General features: G+C 38.7%; 1 protein-coding gene across 2 annotated transcripts in view; it reads right to left on the bottom strand.

The window, feature by feature from the left end:
• Positions 1–22337, bottom strand: part of ALKBH8 (alkB homolog 8, tRNA methyltransferase) — a 49991-nt gene extending 27654 nt beyond the window's left edge. The window contains exons 1-7 of one of the 2 annotated variants that reach the window (XM_072953861.1): positions 22313–22337; positions 15869–16004; positions 11427–11664; positions 9152–9283; positions 5222–5317; positions 3192–3296; positions 2909–2979 (exon numbers count right to left, since the gene is read on the bottom strand). In XM_072953861.1, coding sequence (XP_072809962.1) covers positions 2909–2979; positions 3192–3296; positions 5222–5317; positions 9152–9283; positions 11427–11664; positions 15869–16004; positions 22313–22326 — 792 coding nt within the window. In that variant the 5' untranslated portion in view covers positions 22327–22337. Of the gene's footprint in view, positions 1–2908; positions 2980–3191; positions 3297–5221; positions 5318–9151; positions 9284–11426; positions 11665–15868; positions 16005–22203 lie in introns of both variants that reach the window. The other variant, XM_072953860.1, reaches the window with a different exon arrangement.
• Positions 22338–22618: the final 281 nt, after the last annotated feature.

Here is a 22618-nt window from a genome sequence, read left to right as displayed (position 1 = left end):
AGTTTTCTAAAGTGCAGGCCTTAATGGCTTGGTCAAAGGTGGGGGGAAAAAGTCTCATCCATGAAGATGAGATGGTACCTTCTGGTATTTAAGAGTGATTCTGTAACAGAAAAGAACAAATCGGACTCCATATTAGATCTGTTTCTGGCTTTAACCCTCTGTGCTGTTTTCTAGGCTCAGTCTTGCCCCCTCTGCACCTTTTGTGATACAATGTTGCCTTTAGCCTGAAATATACAGGAGGGCCTATTCTCAAGGCCCTGACCATTAAGGATATTAACACTTTTGCAACTTATATAAAGATGACAAGTTGTAGAATAGAAAATAACATTTGTTTTGTGAGAGGTTTTACAGGGGCACCACGACCTGACCCACCTGGACAGCTACAAGAACAAAGAATTCCTACACCAAGAAGTTTGCAAGAACCAACCACATCCCCTCCCCTTTTTAGTATAAAAGGAGCCTGAATTCTGACTTAAGATTGTTCTCCAAGATATTTAGTCTGCCATCTTCTCTATCTGCTGGCTTTCCGAATAAAGTCGCCATTCCTTGCCCCAACATCTCATCTCCCAACTTATTGGCCTGTCATGCGGTGAGCAGAAAGAGTTCGGACTCGGTAACAATTCTGCAAGTAGTAAATACAGCAGCTAAATACCACTGGAGCCCAAAGGAACTTATTTCTCATTGCTTCTGAGAGTGAGTGTGAGAAGTTGAGCATCATTTGAGGTTTCTGATGTGAAAACTTTCCTAGTTGATCGTGTACCGTGTACACATATAGGGGACACACCTGGGAATTTGTCTACAGTACTGCACATGTGAAACAAGCAAAATGAGACCAGACTAAAAGTTTAAAAGACAACATCACAAACAAATCATAACTACCACACATCAGTAAATTCCACCTTTCAAATATAACTCTGCCTATCAAAACTAGGTCTTAGCTGCTGAATTAATAGATTCTGCCTTCTCTTCCTCTTCACCTCCAAATACAGATGATTTCTGAATGGTTTTATCTGGCTGAGCTCAAGCGGAATGTAAAATGAAAAGACAAGGCATCTTTTAGTTTAACGGTCTAAACACATTGCCAATGACATAGTAGAGAGCAAAATATACATTGCATAACAGAAAAATAAGCCTGAAAATGAAAGCCTACTAAGTTGGAGGCACTTTGGCTATCACTGAATATTCAATCGCTGAAACAGCTATGAGAAAATATGATCGTGCTTATGTGTTTGCACTGAGACCACTTGCTATCAGCTCTCATTAATTACACCGCGGCTTCATCTGTTTGCAGGAACTGTGGCGTGAAATCCACCGCCATCCAAAAAGGGACTCCAAACAAGTCAGTCACAAACCGTTTCAATAAAATTAAATTTTATTCTGTATAAGATAAGCCTACAAAAGTAATGAAACAGCTTAGCTTAAAAAAATTGGGGGCTGATTTTATCCTTATTTACTTGTTAGATTCTGCCTAGTAGATTATATTCCACAAATATTTTGGGGTGAATAAATAAATAAATTCATCATAAATAACTTATTTGGAAAAAATAGGAGGTATATTTTACATTTTTGGAGAGACTTCCTAAACTCCATTCCTTCACTGCCAGCTCCCCAGGAGAGAGGGCATGCCTCAGCTGATTGGTTAGCCTGGAGCCAAACCTGCTTGGATGAGCCCTTTCCTGTCTCTTTTTCAGATCAAGCTGGTTTGCAGAATCTAATTTATCCTTCTTCATGTCCTCTGTTACAGGGGCAGCCTCTGCCTCTATGGGAGAAGTCTCCAGTTGTTCCAGGGTAAAGTATGTCTAATTTAGAGGTGAAGTATCAACAAGTCCACTTGGCTACAGATCCAAAGCCATGACCTTCCATGTTTCCTCAGTGTTGAGTTGACAGTCTGTTATCCATCTACCTTTCATCTCATTTCTCAGTTGATTACACAGGAGGAAAAGACAAAGATGTTCTTTACTGGCCCCCTAAAGCTACAAGTCAGGATAAGAGGTAAAATGAAAATGAAGAGCTCTTTCCCCTTCCTGTCCTCATTATTTTTTAAAGCACTTAATTATCCACACATGTGGTTGAGAAGATGGTTTTGTCTTATCAAACAAATAGCATTAGTTTTGTAGTCACAGTATCAACATGATCACATAAGCTCAGCAAAAGTCAAAAAGCCAAAGTGCTGAAGTTAGTGATGGGAACTAACCAAATGCACAAAAAAGCAAACAAAAAAACCCTAGTAAATAGTCTTTGCGTCCAGGAACAAGATCAGATTTTCAAACAACCTCTTGTTAGATTAGATGACCTGATATTTTAAAGATTCTTCAGATTTAAAATACTGCTTTCTATTTAAAATTCTACCTGCACACTGCATGGATTGCTTTAAATCATGCTTTCTGTAGCTTCTTTACCAGTTCACATAAAGTGCAACTATAGAAACAAGCCAATGAATAAACATGAACCTCTACTTCTTCATCTGTAAAAATAAGGACATCACCCTCTACTGCTCAAAGATATTGAAGGGACTGAATCATACATGTGGAAAAGTTTATCAGAATTCCAGACACATACATTTTAGTTTCGTTTCCTTTATTTATAGCCCGCAGCTGCTATCTTTTGCCACTAGATGGCAATGCTGCTGCAGTAAATTGTCGCACAAAAGGAAGTCTGCATATTAACGTCTAAAAGTGAAATGTGTAAAACATTAATTTACAGGGCTTTTCCTGGCATCTGATGGACTGATAAAACTTTGGACACCTAAAAGAGACTAAAATGTTCACTTTCCTGTAAGAAATGAAAGTGCTAATGGTGCCTTTACATTTCATTTTAAACTCAATTCACTTTAATTAAGAAATGTGAGAAATCCTATTGTATAAGACATTTGTTGATGGCTAATAAAAATGATTATTTGAATATTTACCTCTGACCCCAAACTGAGAGAAATGATCTCATCCTCAAAAGCAGAATGCGTGTCAATATGAGCAGGAATTCCTGAGACAGAAAACAGGACAACACTTAAGATGCAAATTCCTCAAGAGACTAAGTGTAGAATTACAAGGGATTAAAATCAACACAGGTAACAAACATAAGCAAAGTACTCCAGGAGTCAGTTCCAGCTAAAAAATATCTTTGCTCTTAGAGATTTACATAATCCACTTAGTTATGAATTATAAGACTGGAATTTTAAAAGAAGAAACACTTACCCTGCCCAGGTTCATACTGGTTCACAGTCAGTTGATCAGGTTTATGTTCAATGAAACCCTCCTTCAGCCATTTCTCCAAAATGCTATCACAAAGGTCAGGAAGACCTGAAGTCAGTAATCATACAGGTGAAACGTATTATTAAAATACTTACTTCACATGTTTCACCCAGAATTAAAAAAAAAAGTCACTGAGTTAAAAATCACCCAACTTTTAATTTAGCAGTCAGATCCAAACATAACAGTAAACTCACCAGCAGAGCAGAATAAGAACAAAATCTTAAGAGTCTTTTGAAGTTATTTTATTGATTTTATGAAGTAAAACATACAAAAGAACAATTCTGCGGACAAAAATTTTAGTATTTTGTAAAATAGCAATAAAACTACAAAATTTACTATATTATATACTGGAAATAAGCCTGACCACTTTCTTTTGTGTTATCTTAAATTATTAATGTCTTTTAAATTATTTCTCTTTAAAAAACACACTTTTCAAAGTGGAACTAACTTACTTTTATTGGATTCATAAATGTTATTTCTTGAGGCAAAGGAAACCTTTAAATAAGATAAAAGTCATTAAAAAAAATAGATAAATTTAACTCCAACAAAGAATTCTACCAAAGGACTAATATCCAGATTTTATAGTAAACTCTTAACTGATATGTTAAGACAATCCATTAGAAAAAACTGGCAAAGAAGATGAAAAAGAATTCACAGAAAAGGAAGTAAAAATGGCCAACCTCACTAGTAATCAGGTAATTATAAAATTAAAAATTTTACCATAGCCCAAGTCGCTAGGGGTAGGGGGGAGGAGGTACACACTTGGTGAGAACATGTCGGTATAGCATTTTTAGGGTGCAATTTGTCAGTGTCTATTAACATTTTTAAATGTGCAGAACTCTGACACAATTCTAATTTAGTAGTTTCCCTTGAGAAACTCTTGCTGAGTGCATAAAGAGGTGGACACAAAGATATCCTCTGCAGTACAACTTGTAAAAGCTAAAAACTAGAAATAACCTGAATGTCTATCAAAAGGAAAGTAACTAAATAAGCTATTATAGAACATTTAATAAAAAGAAAAACTATGTAAGGTCTCCAAGACATACTGTGAAAAGAACCAGTTGGAGTGATACATGCAGTACATGAATACACAATTTATAACATACAATATAATACTACACGTTAACACTATATACTTTTTATAGGTTATTTGGATGTAGACTCATTTATGAGGATTGAAATATTGTCTCTCCTCCCTACCTTACACTCTGGTAACCATAAGTTTGTTTTCTATGTCTATGAGTCTCTTTCTGTTTTGTAAGTAAGTTTATTTGTGTCCTATTTTTAGATTCCAAATATAAGTGGTATCATATGATATTTGTCTTTCTGTGACTGAGTTCACTCAGTGTGATAATCTCCAGGTTTATCCATGTAGCTACAAATGGCATTATATCATTCTTTGTTATGGCTGAGTAGCGTTTCATTGCATACATATATATATTTATACACTACATTTCCTTTATCCATTTATCTGTCGATGGAACGTCATTTAAGTCGCTTCCATGTCTTGGCTATTGTACAAAGTGCTATGAAAATTGGGGTGTATGTGCCTTTTCAAATTAAGAGTTTTCTCTGGATATATGCCCAGGGGTGGGATTCCTGGATCATACAGTAATTCTATTTTTAGTTTTTTAAGGAACCTCCATACTATTCTCCATAGTGGCTGCACCAAGTTACACTCCCACCAACAGTGTAGGAGGGCCCTCCTCCTCCACACCCTCTTCATATAATGGTACTACTTCTGAAGAGAGGTATGGGAGTAAGCATAGCGTTGAAGAAAATTAGATTTTAGATTTAGCTGTATCTGCATGTTTAAAATTTTTAACACAAAACTGCACTATTTAGTTAAAAAAATGTTTTAAATTTAATCAACTCTTTTGAAAGTTCAATTACAAATGATAAATGGAAAACACCCTCAAACATGACAAAAACTTTTCTTCTGAACCATTTATTATTTCTTAACAATCACTTACCCCCAGGCAATGGCTTCTCTTTATCTACATTGTTGTTCTCATACTGGAATTCATAGCCAAAATGCTTTACTCTTCGGTGTTTTAAGGATTTTTGAACTGTATGAAGAGAAGACAGTAAATTAGAACCTCTGTGGCCCTATTGATTTCCTGTCTGGAAGATCTATCCCTTGATGTGAGTGGGTTGTTAAAATCTCCTACTATTATTGTATTCCCATCAATTTCTTCCTTTATATCTGTTATTTTTTGTTTTATGCATTTAGGTGTTCCTGTATTGGGTGTAAATATATGTTAGCAAGTATAATATCCTCTTCCTTTAATGATCCTTTTATGATTATACAGCATCCTTCTTTGCCTTTCTTTATGGTCTTTGTTTTAAAGTCTGTTTTGTCTAATATAAGTATTGCTACCCCTGCTTTCTTGTCATTTCCATTTGTATGAAGTATTTTTCCATCCCCTCACTTTCAATCTATGTGTGTCCTTCACCCTAAAGCGGATCTCTTATAGGCTCATGTTTTATTATCTAATCTGCCACCCTATGTCTTTTGATTGCAACATTTAGTCCATTAACATTTAAGGTAACTACTGACAGGTAAGTATTTATTGCCATTTTAAGTCTTGTTTTCCAGTTGATTTTGAATTTCTTCTTTGTTCCTTCCTTACTCTTTTTGCTTTTCCGTTTGTGGTTTGATGGTTTTGTCCACATTATGTTTGTGTTCTCTTCTTTTTGGTTTCTGTGAATCTCTTGTATGTTTTTGATTTCTGGTTACCCTGTTTTCCAAGTATGTTAACCCCTTACTACATCTACTTACTTTATCCTGGTAATCATATAGGCTCAAACACATTCTAAAACAAAACTCTGTTTTCTTACACACCTTCCCTAAATTTTATGATTTTGATGTCTTCTTTTACATCTTCATGTTGTTCACTGTAGATACCACCTCATTTCCAGTTGTGATTTTTTTCATATAAATTCTTACTTCTTTTCTGTTTAGAGAAGACCGTTGGACGTTTCTTTTAGAATAGATTTAGTACTGCTGTATTCTTTCAGTTTTTGCTTGTCTGAGAAACTATTTCTCCTGTTCTAAACGACAGTCTTACTAGGTAGTGTATCCTACATTGCAGGTTTTTCCCTTTCAAGACTTTGAATATATCTTCCCCTCTGACATGCAACGTTTCTGCAGAGAAATCAGCTGACAGCCTCATGGGGGTTCCCTCATAACTCACTGTTTTTCTCTTGCTTATCTTTGCCTTTTACTTTTGCCACTTTAATTATATTATGTCTTGGTGTAGATCTGTTTGGGTTCATCTTATTTGGGTCCCTTTGTGCTTCCTATACCTGGATATCTGTTCCCTTCTTTAGATTTAGGAAATTTTCAGCCATAACTTCTCAAATACATTTTTGATCACTTTTTCTCCTTCTGGCACCCCTGTTATACACAGAATGGCATGCTTTACATTATCCCATAGGTCTCTTATATTGCTTTCTTTTCTTTTTTTTTTCCATTTGTGTTTCTATCTGTTCTTCTGACTGGGTGATTTTCATTTTTCTTAATCTCCTAGGTCACTTATTCATTCTTCTGCATTATGTAGTTTGCTGTTTATTGCCTTTAGCTTGGCTTTCATCTAAACAATTGGGTTTTCTGATTTTATTTGGCTCCTCTTTATAGTTATTAGGTCCTTTTAGTCATCTGCATTTCTACCAATAGCCTTTCTTAATTCCTTCAGTATTTTTATTATCTCCTTTTTTAACTCGAGCTCTTGTAGACTGAGGAGGTCTATTTCATTGTCCTTTCAGGGGATTTCTCTTGTTCTTTTAATTAGGAGTGGTTCCTCTACTTCTTCATTTTACTTATATTTCTCTACCATCTATGAATTTAGAAGTAATAGTTACTTACTGTGGTCTAAAGGGCTGTTTTTATGTGGGTACATCCCTGTGCATTTAATGTGCATTTAATATTTTTGTTGCAAGGGCTAGTTTTAGTATGAATGCCTGCCACATCTTTCCTCCATGTGTGCTGGCTGCTACCTCTTTGATAGGCGGTATGATTGGTGTTGTGGTGACCAGAGCCTGGACTGGATGTTGAACAGGGCCTCCTCTGCTCTGTGGTTTTCACAGCCCTGTTGAGCTCTGGGTCCACAACCCAGTTGTTGGAGCAGAAGCCCCCAGACCCATTTGTGAGCTGCTATGTGAGGTAGGTGAGACTGCAGCCCTTCCACTGGGAGAGGGGCCACTGAGTACTCCTCTACAGAAGATGTCATCCAGGCAATGTACTCTGTGCTGTGGAGTCGACTGTCACCCTCTGTGCAGGCTCACAAAGTACTGTTTTTGGTGCTGTCCTCCATCTTGCCTCAGCTGAAGGAAAGCTGCCAGCCTGCCCAGGTGTCCCTCAGCTGCTATGCTCACAAAAGCCATCAGGGTAGATCCACTGAAGTCAGGTACCTGGACCCATGTAGTCATGCACCTGATTTGCTGTGGGCTACAGGGTCAGTCAAGACCCCAGTCCTGCCTCCATGTGCATGTGCCCATTTTTAACAGCCAGCCTGCCCCAGCCATGCACCAGTTCTCCATCTGGACTTCCTACATGCACGAAGCCCAAAAAGGCTCCAGGGATGCAAATCTGCCAAAACTGCCCAGGACACGGCTCAGACCTCAGCCTCACCTCTGAAGTTGAACAGCCCCTGGGAATGGGCTCAGACTTCAGCTCTGCCTCCGCTTGGGGGTAAGCCACAGGCAACGGTGCTTTCCCAGAGCTCCCAGAGGTGGACCTGCCCCAGGCCAAGAGGGAGCCTGGAAGGAGGCTGCTATGGTGGGGTCCTGCACCTTCCCTTGCAAGTACATGTTAACAATGGGGCTTTTTATGGCAGGGCCACATCTTGTGTGCAAGCAACAATGGGGGCCTCCATGGAGGACCTGGGCTCCCGCGCACACACTCCCAGCCTCAGCCTGGCAGCTCACGCCAGATCTCCCAGGCCATCTCCATGTGGCCAACCCCAGTCCTCTCCCTGAATCTGTCCTCTGAAGCCCCAGCCTCAGCGCCCAGCTCCCACGTGCACCAGCAGGCTACGTCTCGGGCTGGGGAGCACAGCTAGCTGTCCTGGATCCTCCACGCCAGTTTCTCTCTTCTGCCTGTCTCAGAGCAGCCGCTGTGCTGCCCTCCCAGCGCATGAAGCTCCCTTTCTGTCCTGGCTGGTCTCCCTGCTGGTGCAGGGGAGGCTGAGGAATCTTTTCCTCTTTCACCACTCCTTGCCCAGGGCACAGGTCCCATCCCAACTCTTTCCATGGAGATTCCTCTTGTGGCCCTCTTAGCATAAGATCTTTTGCCAGAGTTCAATAGGTATTCAGTGAAAATTGTTCCACATGGAGATGTATTTTTGATGTATTTGTGAGAGGAAGTGAATTCCACAACCTTCTATTCCATCATCTTGAAGCCCCACCAACAGCATACTTTAAATCATCTCTAGATTATTTACAACACCTAATACAATGTAAATGCTACCTAAAATAGTTGTAAATACAATGCAAATACTATGTAAACAGCTGCCAACATGTAGCAAGTTCAAGTTTTGCTTTTTAGAACTTTCTGGAATTTTACTTTTTCTTCAAATATTTTTGATTCATGGTTGATTGAATCCATGGACATGGAACCCACAGATACAGAGGGCCAACTGTATGTAAAATGGCTTATAAATGTTAGTGCTACTAATGTTGGCTAATATTGATCAGTTCGGAGTTTTAAATTGATACTTATATAAATGCTATTTATTATTAATACTCTTAAGAATTGTTGGTATGACTTACCTAATATTGGATCCGGGGTACTTTAAGTAATTTTAAGGAAATATTAGCGTTTGAATAAACTAAATGAGGAGACGGAAAGATCAGTAACATTTTGCATTAAACTTAAACATCAGGTTTAAAGTTTTACTTACAATTTTGATTGTCTGTATCTTCTGTCCAGTTAACACTTTCCAAAAGCATTTTCTCATCCTCAGGAGAAATAATTTCTTCTATCACCGTGAGGCCTGGAGGCAATGCTTGAAGCCCCAACTCTTTCCACGGGGCTGTGGGAAACCAATTAAAATAGTCAATATACAACCTTAAAGTTCTCATATACTAATAATTCTGTCCAATAGCCATTTATCAGTTCATAAAACCCCAATCCTCATTTTCAGAGATAAAAATGCTGAAAGATACATAACCTATTAAAAATGCAATAATAAAAGCCAAGATAAAAATTATGGTACATTTTATTCACTGCAATTACTAATAGCACATAGAACAGTATTTACTTAAATATTTTGTTCGAACATGATTGAGCCACTCTTTAAATCTCACTAAGAGAGAAGGTTTCTCATAATATCTACCTCCATAAACAAATCAGATCCTAAATATGAATATAAAAATTTTTGAAGTTATTTTTCCCCCTAGGTTCATGATACCAGCTATGATCAAGTAATAGAAAAGTGTAAAATAACATAAAATTTTCTAAAAAGTCATTTTCTAAAAAAATTATTTAGCATGTATTAATTTCTGTCCTTCAAAGTTTTAGATAAGTACAGCTCTAGAAGGAAAAGAAAAAAATAATTTATGATTAGATAAAAGAAATAGTGTAATTCATATTTACTATCAGGGATCTGATCATTCATGTTACACATATGACTTCTGAAGCTCTTCTACAGAACAGTTTTCATCTTTGAATTATTTAATATAGAGATTCACAAAGATAATAATATAAATATCTAGTAGATTTATTAATATATAATGAATATAAATAGTGAATCATGTTATAAGTATTTATTAAGTGTTTACTATATGTCAGTCATTACTTATTTATTCAAATTATATAAGGAAAGCTTAGGGAAGAATTTCTTAAAGACAGGTAATTTATACTACAAGTAATTCATATTTAATTTTCTAAATATATATGTATTCTTTAAAAAGAATTTTAAATACCTCTTGTATTTGTTATTCAGTGGCTATCTGGAAGTAAATATCAAAACAAGTATAAAAATTTGTGACACAGTTCTATTCTCTATTCTATTCTCTATCATTTCTATTAAAAATAATTTCCAAGATTATAAACAAGGTTGCAATAATCTTAGAAATACACCTGGATCTAATATAGCATTTCAGATAGAAAACACTCCAAAACTCATTTTGTGCAATTTCTGACAGTGTTCAACACACTGAACAGGAGGAAACCCAAGGACAGTATTTTCTGATTAAGACTTAATTCCTAAACATTCAGCTTTTAAAAACTGATCACAAACACATAAAATATGAAAATAATCTAGTTTTCAAAATCTGAAAGCTTAACACAGATTTAAATTAAGTACTTACAGAGAATTATAACTTCAAAAGTACATCTTTAAAGGAGTTATTTAGTTTCCTTTGAATCTTATCATAAAAAAATACATTTGATCAGATTATACTCACCTACTTACTCACAGCATATCTAAACAAAACTCTTTAACTGCCTAAATAGTTGGCAAATTAACATAATAAAGGAGATTAGGTGTCTAAATCAAAGTTCATCTCAATATATCTCATTTCCATAGGTGTGTGGTGAAAAGATGCAGCAATTCTGTAAATCAGTCTGTAAAGCTTTTATTTAAATTAGTTAACTTCATTTATTTAAGTAAAATGAAATTAAAAATCAGTTCCAAAACCACACAATCCTGTCGGACAGCCCAGATATGAACATACGAACATCTCCATCATCATGGAATGCTCTGTTGGACAGCTCCACTACAAAGCTTTGGGGACCCTTGGTGGCTAAAGGTATTTCTCCATAGTCATGAACCTTGGCACATAATCATTTGGATCACAATTAATTGTTAAGTGATTAATTGGAAGCTTCTGGGTAGACACTGTAAAATAATTGGTGATCTGAACCCTCAACATTAAATTTTGAAAAACAAGTCAGTAGCAGGGTTCCAAAACAAGTAACATAGATAATAAGCACACTGTTAGGTTGGTGGGACCAGCTCCTTAGATGCAGGCTATGTCTAAATCAGCTCCCTTCAACTGCTAGTCCCATGCTTGTGCAAACTAGGCACTTAAAGAATGTTCGTTAAACAAAAAGAGGTCGCTTAACTACTGTCCTGTTTTGTTTCACATAGCTGAAACTTCCAACTTAGCTATGAAAAGACAACTCACACAAAAGCAAACACCATTTTCAAAAAGATACTTGTGTGTTAATACCTTTTTCCACAAAGTTCAAGTACAGAGTGATCTTTTGTCCTAAGTCATCCACTATTTCTTTCCCACTGAGAGTATCATAGGCTTTCTTGGATTCTTCTGTAGTTCTGTATCTTACAAACGAGTAGGGCTTATTCGGTGGCATTAAGAGAGCATCCACGAATCCACACTTCTCTAACACTGGGAGCAGTTGCTTCCTACTCACGCTGTTACCCAAACCGCCATTGGCAACAACCAGGCTCTTAAGAAAACACAAAAAAGAAAGTAACATGAGCAGTTGACATCAACCTGTTACTTTAATTTAAATAAGCTTTAAATAATAAGGCATTGTAAATAATACTGATTTTTACATATTATTTAGTAACATACTCAGTTTTTTAATGACCATACATACAAATTAAAAGATAACTTTCACTGTTCATAAATAAAAGTTTAACATAATGAAAGAGAAAGAAGAGGCAGAAAGGAGACGAAACAAAGATTTACAAAATGCTTGCTTTTTTGCTAGACATTGTGCTATATACTCTTACCTACTTAATCCTCATTAACATAATTTCCACAACAATCCTACAAGGTGGGTGATATTAGCCCCACTTCACAGAGAAAGAAACTGAAAAGCAGAAAAATCAGGTTAAGGTAGTGATTAGGTGGAGTTGGGTTTCAAACCTACTTCTGTCAGTTTCTAGAATTCATATTTTTGATATAACTGTTACACAATGTTTACTAAAACCTAATGGTACTGGCTCAAAGAAAAAACAATTACAAGTACTACTGAACATAAAATAGGAAAAAAATGTCCTTTGTATCTGGATTATTCAGTCATTTTGCAATTAAATTTTGTTCCTTTAGAAGTACCATGCTTACTTCTTGCCATTTGCAATCCTGGTCAACTTCATTCAAGGGACTGGGGTGGGGGGCGGTGTCCTATTTTTATTCTGACGCTTATGACCTAGTGCCCTTATAGTCTCTGTGCTTAAAAAACGTTCTACACAGTGTGAAGATCTTCACACTCTGCAGCATAACGAAAGTGAACTATTGATAGCCTACTCTCATCCGTTTCATCATTTATACCACGTATTGGCAAACTTTTCTGAAAAGGGCCAGATAGTAAATATTTTAGGCTTTGCAGATCATGTAAGCCACTGTCATAAATCTTGTTTTAATTTTTAAGAACTCTTTAAAAATGTAAAACTCATCCTTAAGCCAGATCTGACCTGAAGACAGTAGTCGGCCAACCTTTGATTTACACAAAGCTGGAATGTAGAATACAATGTATATATATGTACATACATATAATGGGAATATCTAGAACCTTGTTTTAAAGAATATAAAAGAATCATTATAAAATTGAATAATAAGTAAAGCTCTGCTCTGTTACGAGGCAGCCCATACTTTGTATGTATGCAGGTGTACACATAATCAACACACTAATATGGTACAAAATTTATTCTCAGATGGCTTGGCCTGGACCTCATTTAGTAAGGTTTAAAAATTAAAGTAACAAAATAGTTTGGTTACATGCTGTCATAGTTACAAAAACATTTCCACATTCTCAAATCTAAGGAACTGCAAAGGCTTTATAAATGTCAAGGACCCACTGCCCCATCTAAGAATTGGGGAAGATAGGCAAGAGGTGACTGGAGGAATACTTGTGGTCCTCAGAAATGCTGTCCAAGTGATTTGTGGGCAATTGTAAAGAAAACCACACAAAAATAAGTGTAATGGGGAGGAGCTTATTTACTATTATACGAGTTATATAATATACTTAAATGCAATTAATTGTTTTAAAATAATCGTTTTATTTATAGTTGTTCAGCCAAGCAATTTTCCCAGTAATATGAAGAAGAGAATTCAGATTTTTTAAAACTCATCTTCTGCCCAGATAATCTGAAAATCATGGCTCCAGAAAAATCTAACAACGATTATAAAATTGCACAAAGGCACCTATACTTAAATAGTGAAAAGACCATTTGTTCTCCCGTAGGTAGATAATATATAAGTGGAAGTCCTTCCACAACTGTTCTCTCTTGTTTTAAAAATATTGAGGAGAAAAAATAATCAAGCCCAAATAAAATGGCATTTTGGAAGCCATGAAGGTGAGATTAAAGCTTCTAGAGATCTGAGAGAGAAGTCAGTCCCAACCAGAAACAAATGTCAGAGGCAGCAAAGAAATTGAATCTGAGCCAGGAGGGAAGGGGGCAGGGCACAGCCACTAGAAGAGCGACACAGGATACGAGGACACAACATAAACTGGTTAGAACCAACTAGGTCCAAGATGGCAGAAGAGTCAACTCTCGGTAGACCTTCCGCCTCATTATACACTCAGTGACATATTAGCACGCTAAATGACACGCCCACAGGTGCCACGACAGTTCCCAGGCTGAACATAAAAGGCCAAAGAGTAGGTGAGGTGCAATTCATGGAAACCCTCATCCCTTCCCCCAGATAGGAATAATCCTCCCACTTGTTTGCACATGAAATTACCCAGCCCATAAAAGCTAACCAACCCCCCCGCAACTGCCGCCTGCACTGGGGGCCACGCTCCTGTCCGAGGGGGACCACATTCTGTCTATGGAGTGTGTATCTCTCTAAATAAACTCGCTTTCACTTTACTATGGCTTGCTCTTGAATTGTCTCCTGCACAGACAAGAACCTACCCTCCAGCAACAAACCCATTTCTCTTCTTACTACTTTACGCTTGAGAATTGACGCAAGCAGGGTATGTCAGTATAATCTTCTGAATGCCTCACAGCCTCAATGGCTCTTGGCAGGAAGTGTATGCAGACATAGTAATTCTAATCTATTATCTACTCCATCCTTTCTAGAGGAATTTGGTTTAAATTCTCTCAAGTCGTTAATAGTTAACAGAATCTAATTATGGGCCTTTTACCTGCTAATATTAAATCTCCCTCAACAGACCACTTATTCCAAAACTATGACGCAGCACAGAAGACAGCAGAAGCAAGACATAAGGAAAGGGTGCTGGTCTGAGACTCAAGAGATCCAAACTTTAATCCCAGCTTCACTTTCTAAATTATATTTCTTTGGCCCTCAGTTAGATGCTAGCTAAGCTTCCTTATTATTCTTATCCTGTATCTTTAGAACCAGAAAGAATATCGTAAGACTATTTTATATTCATGTGGTATTTCAATGGCTAGGAAGTATGATCATATGCATGTTCTCTTCAGAATCTAACAATCCAATAGGATAAAAGGGTATGTAATACTATGTCCTTACAAATGGAGAAAGCTGAGGTCAAAGGGTACTGCTCATGAACAAAGAAATGGAGAAGCTAAGAGTTAAACTAAGTTCTTCGCATTCATAGCCCAGGAAGTAAAACAGATCAGGATCCTGTAGTCCTCCCGGGAACAAAAGCCTTTCCATGTGCTGTTTCTTATTTGCAGGAAAAAGCCCTCAGCCTCCTAGACCTTCCTGAATACCAAGGAGCAGATTCAAACAGTTGCTAATCAGGGAAGTGAGGGAATGCAGAAACACAGGAGGAGCACTCAAGAAACAGTGCAGCGATTAAAGCTGGATCCATTGTACTTAACAGTACCCAGGTGGAGGATGGTAACTTCAGGCTGAGCACAAGATTCCTGGAGCACCGCCCTATTACCTCACCACCAACCAATCAGAAGAAAGTCACACACCCTGCAGCCCTCACCCCAAATTTTGCCTATAAAAACTTCTCCCTGAAAACCATCAGGGAGTTCGAGTTTTTTCAGCAAAAGCCACCTGTTCTCCTTGCTAAACCTTTCTCTCTTTCGAACGCCAATGTTTCGGTATGTTTGGCCTCACTGTGCATTGGGTACATGAACTTTTGTTTAGTAACAGAAGTGTGTGTGTGTGTGTGTGTACATATACTTATATAACATTTAATCACTGCCCATCAGATAATAAAAAGGCTTTGTAAATAAGGTCTACTAAATAAAAAATGTTTCATAGCAAATAATCAAAATACTTTATTATGGAGATAAAGTTAGGAACAGAAGATAGAAGACTGCATTCGGGTACAAAAGATTTAGGTTTCTATTCAGTACCTCACCCAGTGGACAGATCACAACCTCGCAGAACCTTAGCTTTCTCACCTATCTCAGACAGATGTCTAGGGAATTAACTATAATAACGAATCTAAGAATGCTTTGTAAACTGTAAATAGTTGCAGTCTTCTTGTCAACACAGAACCACAACTTCCTCTAGTTCAACCAACACAATCCATGGAAATTCAAACTAAACTAGGTTATGTCCCAAAATAGAAAGTGAGCAGGTCCTGTCATAGGTATATTTAACATAGATTGTAACATATTATGGAACAATTACAGCTTTCTTCTCTGAGCAATTATTAACAAATATTACTACACACTATTATTACTACACAGTATTATTAAAACACACTAATATGCCAATACATTTGCATTCAAATGACAATAATAGTTTTAGGTCACCTGAGTGGCATAGGATACTGTCTCAATGCCTTCATGTCTCAGCAAAGTATGCCTGGCCTTCATCTGTTTCCTTAAGAACTTCTTCTCAGTTTTACTGCGTTTGTAATTACTCTGGTGGTGGCTATCCATGGTAATCCTGGAGAAAACAAACAGACAAACAAAAACCACTACAAAAGTCAACCTTAAAAGTCCTGAAGGGTCAATTATAAGAATGCTATTTATATATTTTATAGTTTATAAATGTTTCTATGTGTAAAAGCCTTTTTAAAGGCTTACTATACTTTTCACCCACCAAGAGAACAAACAGATGCAGGGACAATAAAGAAATATTTAAAAGGTAACAAAAAGGAAAGAACACCTCATAGCGTCTCTGGAAGGTTCTACAGAACACTCCAATGCTTTAGCACTACTAAGTAAGCTATTTTTCCCATACGGGATCCCTTTACGAAGCCCTAGGTAAAATGTGCCACAGATAAATTTCACAACATAATGTTAGGAAAGAAAAAAAAAAGAAGAAATGGACAAAATTCTCAGAAGAATATGGAGTATGATTCAATTATAAAAAGTTCAAAATCCAAAAGTAAGCTGTATTGAGACAGGAGGGAAAGGGGCAGGACACAAACAAACGCTAAATAAACGAAGAAGGGGCACAGCTGTTGGGACGAGGTAAAGACCAGCTGGAACCAGCTGGAACCAAGGTGGCTTTGAGAATAGTCTGGTCATTGACCTTTAGCTCATTATACCTTCACTGTAATATTAAAATCACTGTCCCTTACATTATGACAGTTCCAAGGTGGAACATAAAAGGCCAAAAAGTGAGCAATGGCCCAGTTCCTGGAAAACCCCCACCCTTCCCTAAACAGCAAGAACAGTCCTTCCATTCGTAGCCTATGAAATTATTTAACTCATAAAAACCTACAACCAAACCCCCCATGCCCCAGGGCCGCTCTCACCTTCTGAGCCAGTCCACATTCTGCCCATGGAGTGCGTATCTCTCTCTAAATAACTTGTTTTCCCTTGTCTACTGTTTGCTTTTGTAATTTAAAAGAAATTTTTTTTTTAACTGAGGTACAGTCAATTACAATGTGTCAATTTCTGGTATGGCTCGCTTCTGGATTCTTTTCCTGTGGGAAGCCAAGAACCCTCACTTGGTGGTCAATCCTAAGAATTTCTGCAGGTCCCAGGACGTGACATTTCCCTCTCCTACAACAATATGTTGTTTACAAATACATACACACAGCACAATGCAAAGAGAAGCAAAGAAATGATAAACACACAGATCAGGAGAGAAGTTGTTTCTGGGGGGAGGAGGAACTGTGATATGAAAGGGACATACAGAAGCATCAGAAGTATTTGTTACGGTAAGTAGTGGTTTAGGTGTGTATTTTTTTTAAGCTATACACGTGATATATTTTTATATCTATAATTTTTAGAATAGCAGATGTAAGAACCCCATAGAATGGTTTTTGTTTTTTTTAAATATGTCAGTGAGCAAGTAGTTACTGAGTGCCTTTCCAAAGAGGCCGTCTTTATATTATCCAAATCAGCACCCTGCATCATACTTTATTACAGAAGCCTATTTTATTCTGTTCACAGAATTAAACACAATTTGTGATGATTCATTTGTTGGCCTAATTCCTCCTTCAGGAACTCCAAGAGAGCAGGAATGCCAGCACACAGTAGGTGCTCAACAAAAATTTGTTGGAGGGACAAAGAAATGATAATGGGTGGACACACACATGGCTATGTACGGTCTCTGCACTCTACAGCATACAAATACAATACACACTTTATGCTTTCAACAAGTTTTTAAATTAGTTGAGAAAACAAACACTAAACAATGAAAGAATATGACACATCTTTAGACAACTGTTAATGGTACAGTCTTTAGATGTGATATAAATCAGAGACAAAAAAGGTAAGATCGATGCTGACTGGAAAAGTTTGAGAAAACTTCAAAACAGAAAAGAACTTGAGCTGAGTACCAAAGAAGAGTACAGAGTCCTAAGGAAGGGAGGGTACCCAGTGAGGCAACAAATAAAGAGCAGAAGCTAAAAATGAAAATGGATATGATACAGGAAAAATGGGGTGTAAGAAGGTGGCTGTGTCCCAGGTCTCAGCTGAGTCCCTGGGATGCACCCCGCCAAGTGAGGGTCCTTGGCTTCACACAGGAAATAACTCAAGAGCGAGCCACAGTTGAGTAAAAGTAGGTTTATTCAGAGAGATGCACACTCCATAGACCAAGTGTAGGCCATCTCAGAAGGCCGGAGAGGCCATGAGGGATAGGGGTGGGTATTTAAAGCAAAAGTAGATACACACTCCACAGAGTGTGGGCCATCTCAGAAGGCACAAGAAAAGGCACAAGATGCAGGACTGTTAGTTTTTACAGGCTCAGTAACTTCATATGCTAACAAGTGGGAAGATTATTCCAACTATTTTGGGGAAGGGACTGGGATTCCCAGGGACTGGGATTCCCAGGGACTGGGCCACCGCCCAGTTTTTGATCTTTTATGGTCAGCCTCGGAACTGTCATGGCGCCTGTGAAAGTGCCATTCACCATGGTAATATATTACAGTGAGCATATAATAAAGCTCAAGGTCTACTGGAAGTCAAATCTTCCGCCGCCCTGGTGCTAACTGCTGTGTCATTCCTTTAATGATTGTGCCCTGCTCCCTTCCCTCCTGTCTCAGATGTGTCACGCAAGGACAGTAAGAAGCAGACGTAATTTTCTAGAGCAGAGAATGTCGGAGGATCCACTGATCCTACTCTTCCCCACGTGAAAGTCTTCAAAACTCAGCAAACAAAAAACATTTAAGAAGTTAAACATATTCTAAAACAGCTCTTAAACAGTCAAAATTCTAATTATTGATCTTTATTTGTAAAAGAAAAATGCTGAGACTATTGAAAGAATGGCCAGTAATCCAGCTTAACTAATATATGGGCCACATGTGATAGAAAGTAAGGCCAGTAAAACAGGCTGGCTGGACAGCACAACAGGCAAGTGAGAGGCAAACGGACTTGTAATAATCCAGCTTAGCAAGTAGAAATGCTGGCCTGATCTTGGGTGAGGGCTGCAGGAAGAAAGGAAACAGGGAAAGAGGGGAAGAGGGCAAAAGGAAAGTTCAGGTATAATCAACAGGCCTTGATGACTACTCAGATATGAGGGAGAGAAGAATCAGAGCTCATAAAAAGGACAGAGCCTGAGTGACTGAGAGGCTAGCGACGTCATTCTGAAACTAGAACGTCAGAAGGTCAGGAAGAGTTGCTCAGGAAGGGAAGTGATGAGTCAGACTTAGGATACAACATGTGTGAAGTACCGGTAAGATACAGTCGCTTTGGCTGGCTGGCAGGTGAAAATATAAAGCAGCAAAAGGAGAAGGAATGAGGTTAGAGGGAAAGCTCTGGGAGTCATCACTGGACGGGAAGGAGAAAGTTGAATATATTTTTAACATTGCACTAATTATAGTTATTTGTTCTAATGCTTGTCCCCTTCCACTGGACTATGAGCTCTTTGATGACAGGAATTAAACCGTATCTTTGTTTCCCCAGAACCTCCATCAGTGCTCTGAGTCCAGGTTCTAGGTTCAAATCTCAGCTCTACTATTTACTACCTATATGACCCTGAGTTACTTACTTATTTCTGTGCTTAGGTTTCTTCACCTGAAAAATAGGACTAATAATGCCTCTTCTTGGCACATAACTCCATCCAAACCCTGCGCTAAAACACTTTACCAAACTCTAGCCTGGCTTACAGCAGCACAAAGCCATGTCCTAGGATGACCCCAGCTCCCCATTAAAATGCCAGCCTGAGAAAACTTAAAATACTGTCAGGAAACTTAACTATGTGTTCTAACAACTACTAACAATAGGCCCCTGACCTCCCTTTCTTAAAGCACTTAACTAAAAATGGCTTACAGAGGGGAAGGGTATATACAGCTCAGTGGTACAGCACATGCTTAGCATGTATCAGGTCTTGGGTTCAATCCCCAGTACCTCCATTAAATAAATAAATGAACCTTATTCCTCCTCCCTCCAAAAAAAACAATAAAAATGGCTTACAATTGTGAATATGTATCTCTTGCCACTCAGCACTGTCTTTCTCAAGGACCTGAGAGCCATGCCTTTGAAATATAATCGGAAAGCACAGCACCTGTCTCTCAGTCTCTGTAGCAGGATGGAATCCTAACGTTGATAACTGCCAGCTAGCAAACACAGCTGGTCTGATTGCAACTCTTTATAATTTTTTACTTCTACTGAGCAGCACCCCCCACATCATCCCCTCTAACTCATTCGCAATTTAAAACACTCAAATCACTTCTGTATAAATCTGAACAGAGCTTAGCTCTTTCCCCTACTGTCAGCATTACCAAATAAAAGCTGTTTTCACTGCTTTAATTAATGTCTGGCTGTGTTACTCTTTGACACCGTTTAACTTTGTTAAAAGGTTTAATATATCTATTACTAAATTACTGTTAATTTCCAGAAGAGCCAGATGAGAATGGTTTAAGAAGACAAAGAAAAACTGAGGGGCCTCAAAGGAATTATCTTATTGCCATTCCATTCCAAGATCATCCTGTTTGTAGTATGCAATGGAGAACAAGGGATGAATCTACTAAGAATTTTTTTCTTAGTATGTCACATGAGCAAAGATTGCAAAGTGGAAGAAATGAGAAAGAACACATGCTGAACACACTATTTTAGAAGTCTGACAGAGTCCAGCGCCAGCAGATGGAGCCTCATAATCACATTTGTGTCATTTCCTTTCCCTTCCCTCGCAAGATTACTACAAGGGAAGAAGGACAAGTCTGAGTCACCGCAACAAGGCATAGGCTGATACCAGCTGCTGAGGTCTGGAGGTGCCCCTCTAACAAGGCCACTTCTCTGGCCAAGGAATTTCCACTACCGCACAAAGGCTTGGGTGCTCCTTGCCATGTGACGGGAGTGTTAAGGAATGTTACACAGGAGCAAGGTCACTCACTATTAGAATGCTAGCTGAGCTGAGTCCAGCCTAAGCACACTCTCCACAGGGTAATAAGAGTTTAGAAATCACATCTGCTCTGCTAGTAAGTTTAACGCCAATATAACCTGTTGGATATTGCCCTGTATGGGAATAGCAATATGTGTGTCCATGCTCTCCTTGAATAACAGCCTTTAATGAACCAAGCAGTATAGACAAATGTCCCTGTGCTTGTGCATTAATTAATTAATACCAAAGATCGGAAACAAATTAAATTCCTGTCAAATAAGGTCTGACTTTAACGCACAGTACAAGATACAAACAAATTTCTAGGACATACAAGAAATTAGTGATATGGGTTGCCTCCAGGAAGGGAAAGTGGGTAGACTGGTACAGAAATGAGAAAAGCAAAAGCTCCTCTCTTATAACTTTTGAGTTTAGTAGCTATTCAAATTACATTACCTATTTAAAAAGAAAACTAAAAGTTTAAATGATTAGAAAATATTGACCCCATCACTTGTCATATTACCTCATTTTAATTCTTTGAAGAACACCTACTCTAGTTTCTAATGCCCTCATTAAGGTGTTTACTGTCTTCCTCCTTTAATAACTAGAAAGCAAGCTCTAGGAAAGTAGAGATTTTTGTCTGCATGATTCACCCTGCAGCACTCAGCACCTAGCAGTCACTCCATAAACGCTTACTGAGTAAGCCTAACCTTACTAAACTTGCCATCTTCCCTCCAAAATCTCTTCTCCAGAATTCTGAATTTGGTGGCCCTCTTCAATCTTTTCATTAATATCTGATGTGTATCTCTATCTCTGCAATTTTCCCACTGTATTATAATTACTCGTTTGTGTGCTGGGCTCACCCAGAAGGCTGTCACCTACTTGAGGGCACAGAACTTGAGTGCCTGGCATTCAGCAGTTTTCAGTAAATATTTCTTAAATGAAATCAACCAAAACCAGAGACTCCCACTACCAGAGGTCGAGAGGTATCGGTGATTACTCAAAAAAGAGCATGGTAAGACTCAGTTTTGTGAGCTACCAGGTCGCCAGCAACACCCTTTCTTCAGTGGATTGACACGGGTCAGAAAAACCTGTGAATCCAACACCGCGGACTAACACTCCCCAGGTCTTCCACCGCCAAAGAAGCAGAAGACTGGCAGACACCACATGAGCCCCCGCACCAAACACAAACACAGGCCTCAGCCTGTGACCGGGCCATCCCACGCACCGACACGCGACTGCCCACGGGCCACACCTCCCCTCCCCGGCGAGGTCCCAAGCCCACGAGGCAGACGGAGGAGCCGGGAAGAGGCCAACAAGAGAAAGCGGCGATTTGCGGTCATCATGCCCGCCAATAAGAAGCGCCACAAACCTCCGCCTTGGCTCAGGCTGGGTTCTCCCCACGCGGGCGCTCTCTCCTTCGCCAGCCTCTCCCGCTCTATCCCAGAAAAGCCGCGGTGGGTACTCGCACGTCCACTCACCTGGGCGCAGCCATGTTGGAGGAAACTGCACTACATTTCCCATGAGTCTGCGGGGCGACGAACGGTGCTCCCACAATCCCCTTCGCCTCGCACAGCGCTGTGAAGACTATTCCTCCGCCTGGAGTCTTTGAGCAGTAACGGGCTCTCCGATACAGCGAAAATTCGGTTGTCTTTTGGGGAGTGCAATTTATTTGGGGAAGCTCCGCGAATGGACACGGTCCCTTGGTCCCTGAGTAATGCCCCCCTCCCCCTTGGGTTTTGTACATCATTCCTTCTGAGTCTGTATTAGAGGAACGGGAGAGGACC

The sequence above is a fragment of the Vicugna pacos genome, chromosome 33, assembly GCF_048564905.1.
Source record: "Vicugna pacos chromosome 33, VicPac4, whole genome shotgun sequence".
NCBI lineage: Eukaryota > Metazoa > Chordata > Mammalia > Artiodactyla > Camelidae > Vicugna > Vicugna pacos.
The sequence above is the reverse complement of the archived record's forward strand: the minus strand, read 5'-3'. Positions and strand labels throughout refer to the sequence as shown.